This window comes from Sinocyclocheilus grahami, unplaced genomic scaffold (assembly GCF_001515645.1).
Source record: "Sinocyclocheilus grahami isolate Dianchi unplaced genomic scaffold, SAMN03320097.WGS_v1.1 scaffold281.1, whole genome shotgun sequence".
NCBI lineage: Eukaryota > Metazoa > Chordata > Actinopteri > Cypriniformes > Cyprinidae > Sinocyclocheilus > Sinocyclocheilus grahami.
This window is the reverse complement of record NW_015505460.1, coordinates 1,481,224-1,491,223: the sequence shown is the minus strand read 5'-3', so window position 1 is coordinate 1,491,223 and position 10,000 is coordinate 1,481,224. Positions and strand designations below refer to the sequence as shown.

The 10,000-nt window shown below is 34.9% G+C and overlaps 1 protein-coding gene across 1 annotated transcript in view; it reads left to right on the top strand.

The window, feature by feature from the left end:
- LOC107600298 (scm-like with four MBT domains protein 1) overlaps nt 1-8,304 on the top strand; it is a 29,468-nt gene extending 21,164 nt beyond the window's left edge. Inside the window, exons 12-21 of the mRNA XM_016292158.1 lie at nt 1-36; nt 646-688; nt 771-841; nt 969-1,108; nt 1,947-2,056; nt 2,241-2,416; nt 3,857-4,035; nt 4,693-4,917; nt 5,346-5,474; nt 6,934-8,304. The exon at nt 1-36 is cut by the window's left edge and continues 78 nt beyond it. Coding sequence (XP_016147644.1) covers nt 1-36; nt 646-688; nt 771-841; nt 969-1,108; nt 1,947-2,056; nt 2,241-2,416; nt 3,857-4,035; nt 4,693-4,917; nt 5,346-5,474; nt 6,934-7,080 — 1,256 coding nt within the window. The 3' untranslated portion in view covers nt 7,081-8,304. The remainder of the gene's footprint in view (nt 37-645; nt 689-770; nt 842-968; nt 1,109-1,946; nt 2,057-2,240; nt 2,417-3,856; nt 4,036-4,692; nt 4,918-5,345; nt 5,475-6,933) is intronic.
- The last annotated feature ends 1,696 nt before the right edge of the window (nt 8,305-10,000 follow it).

Genomic DNA, 10,000 nt, shown 5'->3' with positions numbered 1-10,000 from the left:
ATGGCTATCCTCTTCTGCACCCCTGCAAGCCCAAAGGTAAGTTTTACAGCCAAGGTGCTATGCACACAAATTGCTTCTTAAATTGATATTTTTATTTGATGTTCCCTAGTAAAAAAGTAAAGAAAAAAAATATATGAAATATATTTAGTTCATTGTAAGTATACTACAAATACATTTATTTATGTACTTAATAAAAATACCCTGCAATTGTACTTTTGGTATACTAAACTGGTATACTTGAAGTTTGCTAAATTGGAACAACTAATTTTGTTCTTAATGCACTTTAAATGTGCAGAAGTAGTGCTGAAGTCCAACTAAAGATATACTGAAGTATATTTGATTGTGCTAAAGTGGAACTATTGCAAGTATACTTCAGGTACACTTTAAATATTTTGCATTTAAAGACCGATATTATTCAATGATCATACAATCCTCATCAATAGTGATATTAAAACACATTTTAGGCTTAATATTAAGAAAATGTGCATTGTGCACAGGTAGTACTCCAAATAGATCTCAAGCTATATGTCAGTAAATATGTTAATAGATTTGAACTATTAACACATATTTTAAATATATTACTTTTTTTTTACTAGGGTTGGCTTTTTAAGAGACATAAATTCATATTTTATGTGTTCTTTGCAGTGGAGAAACAGAGAAAGGTTGCAGTTGTTCAGCCAGAGAAACAGTAAGAAAGACACAAAAGTGTTTGAATTGAATTCAAGTACTTTTGATTATGGAAAAACACAAATTTATCTCTTTCATCACAGCCGGGTACCATCCAAAGACTCCTCACCTGATACTACCAAACAACAGATTAACAGCAGTCAGACTGAGATGGGTAAGTGCTAGATACACATCTGAACATTTCTTCACATGCATGGCCTTCCTTGTCAGCCGTTTACACACTAATAAAAGCTCAATGGTCTCTAACATGGTACTATTTTAATCTTGTCTGTCACCAACAGGCCAGGCGAATGGGAAGTACTGTTGCCCCAAGATCTATTTTAACCATCGCTGCTTTTCAGGGCCCTACCTCAATAAGGGCCGTATTGCAGAGCTGCCGCAGTGTGTGGGACCTGGGAACTGTGTCCTGGTGCTGAAGGAGGTTAGCCATAACAGACTGCTGATTTGCAGTAGTATTTAAATTTGTTCTTTCTAAATTACAAAATGTAATGAATTATTAATAGTACTTAAAACCTCCTATTCTGCTGTATAAAACTCGAATGGAAATGTGCAAAAATGTATAATGGTGATTTTTACAGGGATCAAACGTGTTCTAAGACATGACACTAATAAGTGTCTGAACATAACAGGAACGTGAGCAGCATATTAGAATGATTTCTGAAGGATCATGTGACACTGAAGACTGGAGTAATGGTTGCTGAAAATAAAGCTTTGCATCACAGGAATAAATTGCACTCTTAAGATTTATTAAAATAGAAAACAGTTTTAAATTGAACTAATATTTCACATTACTGATTTTACTGTATTTGCAACCAAATAAATTCAGCCTTGGTAAGCATAAGATACTTTTTTTCAAAAGCGTTACAGAAAAATGTTATACATTTACTGTAGTACATAATAAAAATAATAATTTTAACCACTTTATAGCCAGATGTAAAAATCTGAAAAATGTAGTAAAATAATAGCCTAGATGTTTATGGTTGCTGTAATATAGATAGGCAGTCACAATGAATATGTGTCGTTAACTAACAGCATGATTTGTATAAAATCATATCAAAGTCACCTCTGATAACAGATCAATTTTAATTGAAATGTAGAAACATTCTACATTTCTGTAAAGCTGCTTTGAAACAATATGTATATCCTTTTATCTGCATTTTGTAATAACTTTAAACATGGCTCAGAAACTGGAGTTGAACTATTCTGTTCTGTTTTGACTGTGTTGGTAATCCTGACCTATTGACCTGTGGCCTGTCCAGGTGCTGACACTGCTGATAAATTCTGCCTATAAGCCCAGTCGAGTGCTGAGAGAGCTGCAGCTGGACCAGGAGGGCCGCTGGCAGGGTCATGGAGAGACACTTAAAGCCAAGTGAGTATATGGTGCCCTAAACATTTCTTTTCAGCAGAAGTGAAGAGAAAAAAAAACATGTCTACAGAGGTACCTGTAAAAGGTTGATTAAACAGGTTGTTGGAACAAGTTTTTTATCATCGTTTATAATAATTAACATAAATAGTTTGCGTTCAGTTTTCTGACCAGTCTTTGTGCTTTACAGGTACAAAGGGAAGAGTTACAGAGCGACAGTAGCGATTGTTCGCACTGCAGACCAGGTGGCTGATTTCTGTCGGAAAACCTGCATTAAGCTGGAGTGCTGTCCCAACCTGTTCGGCCCACGAATGGTGCTGGAGCGCTGCTCCGAGAACTGCTCTGTGCTCACCAAAACCAAATACAGTGAGCCTCTTTTCTCTATTTTATCAATATCAGTACATATTAGAGGTGTCGAAATTAATCGTTACAGCGCGATGCGGACGTGGACGATTCCGCATCGATGCAGTAATAGACCATAATCGATTATAGCCTTCTGACGTCATTCACATACGCTTTTGTCACGCGAGTATTAAAAATGCAGTCTCTATTTTAAAATCTGAGCTTAGCTTTTTCCCACACATGGCACGTGTGCGCGCTAGAGACAATCGCGGCGGGCTTCATTGCACAGGATATTTGCTTGACTGTGCTTCCATTGGCTGTAATTTTAGTCTTTTACTTTGGATGTGCTTTCATTTCTGCCATTTGGAATGCAGTAGCCTAAGTATTAGATGCACGTAACTCACGTACTGACAGACTTTCACGTGTGCTTTGTGCTTGTCCTGAAGCTCTTACTTTTATGATACGAAATTGATGTAAACAATCAGTTATGTTTTCAGAACAGGACAAAACATCTGATATGTCGAAATAGATCTGTGCATTAGTGTGAATGCAGCTTATTAAAGCTGCCACTGTCTATGATCTCATCAGTAATAATCAAATGGCAAAAAAAGAAAAACCCATAACTATGATTAGCCTGTAAACCTGTATCTGTAAACTTTCGGATACTTAAAGCACTCCCAGATAATGAAAGTGCTTTTTGTTTATCCCTTGTAATTGTATTTTCCCCCTTTATTACTTTGTATATGCTTGTATGTTTTAAAAGCTATATTTACTTTTAATTCTTAACAATAATTAATCAATTATATATTAATGAATATAATATTAATAATAATTAAGTAGCCTGCTTATATAATTTAATAAAACTGCACAAAATAAATTAGATATAATCGTGATGCTTCGTGATATTGAATTGAATCGTAGACATTATAATCGTAATCGAATTGAATCGTGAAACCAGTGCCGATTCACACCCCTAGTACATATAGGAGTTACATAGCAAAACACTCCCATGTCTCATTTAACCCCAAAATCAATGAGGACTCACATTTTCATTACCATAAAGTTCTTTTTTTTTATTAAAACTTCTACATATATATATATTTTTTTACAGTTCTGTGTACCCCTGTTTCGTTAGCAATTCTGTGTACATTTGTTTTTAAGTTGTTTTGTAATAGTAATATAGTAATAATAATATATATGCTTTGCAGCGTTTAATGCTAATTGTGATCTATGAACATTTATTTTATTTTTTTTACATTACAGCAATAACTGTTGTTTTTTTTATTATATATAGATAGATAGATAGATATATAAAAAAAAAAAATTTAATCTTGTATGAAAAACAAACAATGACCTGGACAAATTCACCCATGATTCATTTAAATTGCATGATAGTATAAATGATGTGTTCTCCTTTACTTTCTGTTTAGAATGGCTCTGTAACTAACAGTACCTGTTTTATAGCATATTACTATGGGAAGAAAAAGAGCAGGCGTGTGGGCCGACCTCCCGGCGGACACTCCAACTTAGAGGGAGGTGTGAAGAGACGAGGCAGGAGGAGGAAGAGGAGGAAGCAGCTCTTCGTCCACAAAAAGAGACGTTCTTCTGCTTCAGTTGACAACACTCCGGCAGGTTCCCCTCAGGTAACAAACGCAACATTGAACTGCAAAAGTCTGAGACCTCTTGTGAAAATGCTTCTATTTTGCATTTTTCTAATTCAATACAAATGCTTCTAATTATAAACATTAACAGCATAACAATTTGAGTAATAATATAAAGTATTTAGTATTACATTTTGAATGCCACAGATTTTGTGTTCTACAAATAGTCCAAATTCTTAAACATTTTTGCTTTATTGTTTAATGTTATATATAAATATTAATGTTAATATTTGCTTTATTCTTTAATGTTTATTCTTAAACATTTTTGCTTTATTTTACATCATAATGCTTTACTTTTAGATTATCTCTAGGTTTAATTAGACTCTTGAACACAGATTTTCAGATGTTTGGACCACACTAAATGCAAATGAAATATATCCAGAATAACTGCTCAACAAGAACCATCTTCCTACATCTGTTTTAATGTGGTCATTAGAACGTGAAATGCACAATCTGGTGAAACATTTGCACTCAGAGTAAATGTCATTGCCATTTAGATTCAGCCCATGAGCAGAATTCAGATGTGTCTACCATCAAAATCAACATCTTGGCCATTATTATAAAATATATGTAAGTTAAACCAGAATGAGCATTAAACTGCATCTACAAATCTACTAATGTCACTGTTTGGTCTTACAGGGCAGTGGTGATGAAGAAGATCTGGATGAGGATGACTCTCTAAGTGAAGACACGGGCTCTGAACTGCAAGACGAACTGATGGATGACTCTGAATATTCAGAGAAGAAGTCACAGCCCCCCACCCCCTCCCCTTCCCCTCCAGAAACCCCCCGTCCCACACGCAGACGGCGCAAAGCTCGCTCACCATCCTGCTCGGATGATGAGAACAGACCTCCTTCACCCAAGGTAACACTGGGGTTTCTAGAACTATTAGACAATAATGTAATATTTAATATTAATTTGCAGCAGTGATTCTTAACCATGGGGCTGGGGCTTACTTGGGGGCATCAGCACACTTCCAAGAGGTGGTAAAATTGCTAAAAATGATTTAAAATAAGAATAAATATGCTTTAAGCTAAAACAACTAAAGATCAAGATGTAAGCTGACAGTTTATTTTTATTGGTTTCTGTGGAAAAATGGAAAGCAGCTTTCAGCATTAAAACTACAAATATCATGGGGCCCTAAATCTCATTTTTGAGAGGCCTTGAAGTGAGAAAGTATACAGTATACTTTTAACATTTAGGAATGTAACTCCATATTAACTAGGTTTTGTACTGTTTTGTGTATGATAACACATAATGCAGTACTGACTGTTTTGCTGTCTCTTCTGAAGAGTTCACGTACTGAAGTTCCTCCGAAGCTGTGTTTGGACAGCAGTCCACTGGAATGGAGTGTCACAGATGTTGTTCGTTTCATCAGGACCACCGATTGTGCTCCACTGGCACGCATCTTTATGGATCAAGTAATGAACACGCACCTCTAATATATCCACAGCTCCAGTACATTAAAGGGGTCATATGATGCGATTTAAATTTTTCCTTTCTCTTTGGAGTGTTACAAGCTCTTGGTGCATAAAGAAGATCTGTAAAGTTGCAAAGACTAAAGTCTCAAATCCAAAGAGATATTCTTTATAAAAGTTAAGAGTCAACCACGCCTACCTAAAATAGCTTGTTCTAACACGCCCCCACATATCTACCTCACTATGTGGAAATATTAGCATAATGCTGCCCAAATGTGCACGCAAAGAAAGAAGGCGTGGTTTCAGGAACAGCAGTAGTGTTGATGCAGCCATGTCAGGGAGACGCTGTGTGATTCAGTGCAAAAGCACTTTATTTGGCCTTCCGGAAGTAGAAGCAATTAGGAATCATTGGTTAAGATTTATTTACAACAGAATAGCACAACCCAGATGTTCGAATTTGTGAAACGCATTTTATGGATGACAATTTTTTGAACCTAGAAGAGTACAAGGCTGGCTGTGCACAAAGGCTATTTCTAAAAAGAAAAAAAGGGTCAATTCCGACTGGCGCTTCTGAATCAGCGACTGTAAGTATGTTTTGTTATTAGTTTAAGTATTTGCTATTGACTGTTCAAATGCGGAGTTTTGCGCAGCGCAGAGTAACACGTCATGTGTGTTTGTGTGTGAACATCACAGGAGAGTGAACTGCCTGTCAGAAATCATAGCACGTCAGCTGTCTTAACCGCGGCTTGTGTACTGCATCATCACTGTGTCTGTCACGTGACTCTGTTGCCCTTTCAGGCTTGAACTGATGGTAAAACTAATGACATTATTAACTGTCTTGATATTTACTTTGAAAGCTGAAGCTTGCGATTATGGTAAGGGGCGTTACATTTCCGATGCGTGCTTGTGGTGTTCGGCCAATCACAATGCACTGGATCAGCTGGCCAATCAGAAGACTGCGCTTGTCAAAGGAGGGGACTTTGTTGAAAACTACGTGTTTGAGAGAGGCGGGGCATAGAGGACCTACAATAATGTACAGTATTTGAAAAATAATAATGTCAACATGGTCTGTTACACCAAATACACAAAATAATGATCTTTAAAATAGCATCATATGACCCCTTTAACATCCAGTCACATTGCCATTTATAGTCTTCTGCGAGCACCTGTGATTGGATTTTAAAGGGTCTTAGATTACCTGCAGTAACATATTATAAGTACAGCGCGAATAATTGATTTCATTAAAATGAGGAACCTAATTAGTAAGTCATGGGAACAAGTTACCTAAAATGAGGGAACAAATTAGCACAACAAATGAATGCGTTGTTGTAAGAATTCTTCATTTGTGGCAAAAAGTTTTGGGCCCCAATACATTCCATACACATTTAAACTACATTTCCTGGCTCACATGCTTATTACTGGTGATTTGGTGATGTGATTCTCTTTTTCATTTACTTTCCAGGAAATTGACGGTCAAGCGCTGCTTCTGTTGAACCTTCCCACTGTCCAAGAATGTATGGACCTGAAGCTCGGCCCCGCCATCAAGCTGTGCCATCACATCGAGCGGGTCAAGCTAGCATTTTACCAACAGTTTGCTAGCTCAGGTTGACATTCTGTAGAGAAGAGCAGGGCATTTGACATTTTGGGTGACGTTCCTAATGTTTGTGATCTTCCTTGTGCTCTATGGATCATAGAACCTTTAAAATCACTTAGCGCTTTAGACGCCTCCCGTACCATTAGATACTGCTGGAGGGGTGATTTTCAACAGGGTGAATCTGGTCCTTGTACAGCTGGGCTCTCCATCTCAAATTAAGCCTGGACTACTGTTAAGTTTGTGATCTTTTTTTAAAGATTAGTTCAGCTCAGGGTAAGGTTAGACCTGAGTCAGAGGAACTAGTCCATTCAGTGTCTGCAACAATAAGCAAAGCTCTTGTTTCTGAAACCTTTATTAACTGTAGAGCGGATGACAATGCAATTACCTTAAGCACAAAAAACAATTGCCCATGTACTGTAAGTGGTATGCAAACATGTACATACAGGAGCGTGAATGTAAATACTGTAAATAAGCAGATGTTAATTTTAGTGGGACTGATTTAATGCTCCCATTTCAGTTTGGTTTTTCTATAAAAAGCTTGGGAATTACACTGTAACACAACAGTGTAAAAGATGAGGCCATTGTGGTTTCTGTAAATACTACTAATAATTTGCTCATCCTAACGATGCATTATTAAATAAAAGTGCAGAGTAATAAAAAAAATTATGAGGTGTTATGGTTAAGACATAAGCACACAGAGATTTCAGGTTATGTCAGTGACTGTGATTGGGATAATATTCATAATGGCAAATCCAGGGTTTATCAACAACACCAAACTGAAGAGTCTTGTACTCTTACAAATGTGTCTGCTTGTAAAAGTAATATTTTTAATATTAAGTAGAAAGCAGCATCTGTGTTTAAATGCATATACTGCATTAAATAATTTCAGGGGCCTCTATGTTGTAATGGTCTAAATAACCGGTTTGGTTTTGCAATTGCAAAGCTATGCCCCCCAGTTGAATTGGTAATGAGATATGCAACAGTCTCCCTTTTCTTGATTTAGCAGTCCATTTCCCTTGATCCTTCTTCTTTAAGCATTTTGTGCTGGAATGGTGAAAGATGGTTTTGAAACCTTGTCTTGCCACATTCTGTCTTGTTCATTTGCTGGTTTTCATCTGTTTGATTAAAGTTTGTTGAAATAATATAGGTTTACTTTTAATTATATGTTGGTGGAAATTGTTATTTAAAAGAAAAATAAAATGAACAGAATCTTGCCTTTGTTTTTTGTTTTTTTTCAGGGGGTGAATTTAAAGAAAGTGGTTGTGACTGTGATAGCTTAAAAAAAATTATATTCATTTTTTTCCTTTAGAATATACATTTACAGACCATACATATTAATGTTTAAGTAGAGGTTTCTGCATTCTAATTATATGGTCTCCCGTGTGTACACTATTGTTCAAAAGTTGGGTCAATAAGATTTTTTGAAAGAAGTCTTGTATGCTAACTAACACTAGGCAGCATTTATTTGATTAAAAATACAGTAAAAACCGTAATATTGTGAAATATTTATTGTTTAATATATTTTACATTTTAATTTGTTTCTGTGATGGCAAAGCTGAATTTTGAGCAGCCATAACTCCAGTCTTCAGTGTCACATGATCCTTCTGTTATGTTTGATGCTCAGAAAACCTTCCTTATTAGTTATTAAAGTTTATATATTCTTTGATTAACAGAAAGTTCTAAAGAACAGCATTTATTTGAAATAAAAATATTTAGTTTTACTGATTTTTGATCAATTCAATGAATCCGTGTAAAAAAAAAAAAGCTGCAATTTTCTATACAGTAGTGAGTTTACTTAAAATAGTGCTTAAAAATATGCAATTATTAATTATTACAATTACAGACCCCACAACATCCCTTATATTTAAAAAAACATTTTATATATTAAATTGTGGTTCCTTGGTTGGGAATAAAAATTGATTAAATGGGCTAAATAAATGCATTTTACAATACAAATGCATAACTTTTGCTGTTCCGTAAGTAAATTCTAAGATTTATTAGAATTTCACGAATTGCACCTGGTGCTACAAGGGATTTTCTTAGAACTACATATCCCATCATGCTTTAGTATGACATGACATAGTGATGACGATATCGATACCTATACTTCTAAACTAAACTGATCTTTTAAATTATTGAAAGAATATATAATCAGTAATTATACTCAATATTAGCTAAAATACCTCATGAAAAATAAACATGGTGTTACATAAGTACTAAAATGTAGTATTATTATTATTATCATGGTAAATTTGTGGTTACTGCAGTTTTACTACAAATACTGTGGTAAACTGTGGTTACTGTAATAAAACCATGGTTAATTTTTGTAAAAGGCTGTTGTACTCCTAAAGGTGAAATTTTAGCATTTTTTTTTTCTGACAGATTTATTAACAGCAATTACAGAACATAACACAATCAATTTGAACTTTTAACAACCAGTTTAAATAAATGTACTTGCACAAACTAGCCAATTTAAAATAAATATTACATGTACACAAAAGTTTGGGGTCAGTAAGATTCTGTAATATTTTTTTTAAGTCTCATGCTCACCAAGGCTGCACTTATTTAAAAAAAACAAACAAAAAAAACAGTTAAAGCAGCAATATTGAGAAATATAACAATTAAAAATAACTATTTTCTATTTTAATATATTTTAAAATTTAATTTAAAATGTATCTGTAATCAAAGCTGAATTTTCAGCATCATTACACCAGTCTTCAGTGTCAAATGATCCTTCAGAAATAATTATAATATTTGCTCCTCAAGAAACATTTATTATTATTGCTGCTTCATATTTGTGTGAAAACCGTGATGCATTTTTCAGAATTAATTTTATATATAGTAACAATGTAATGTAATGTAATAATGTGGCAATGCTTCTGATGCTTTTGGGAAACGCAGCCCTATTTGAACAAGCACTCTGAGCCATGCGTCA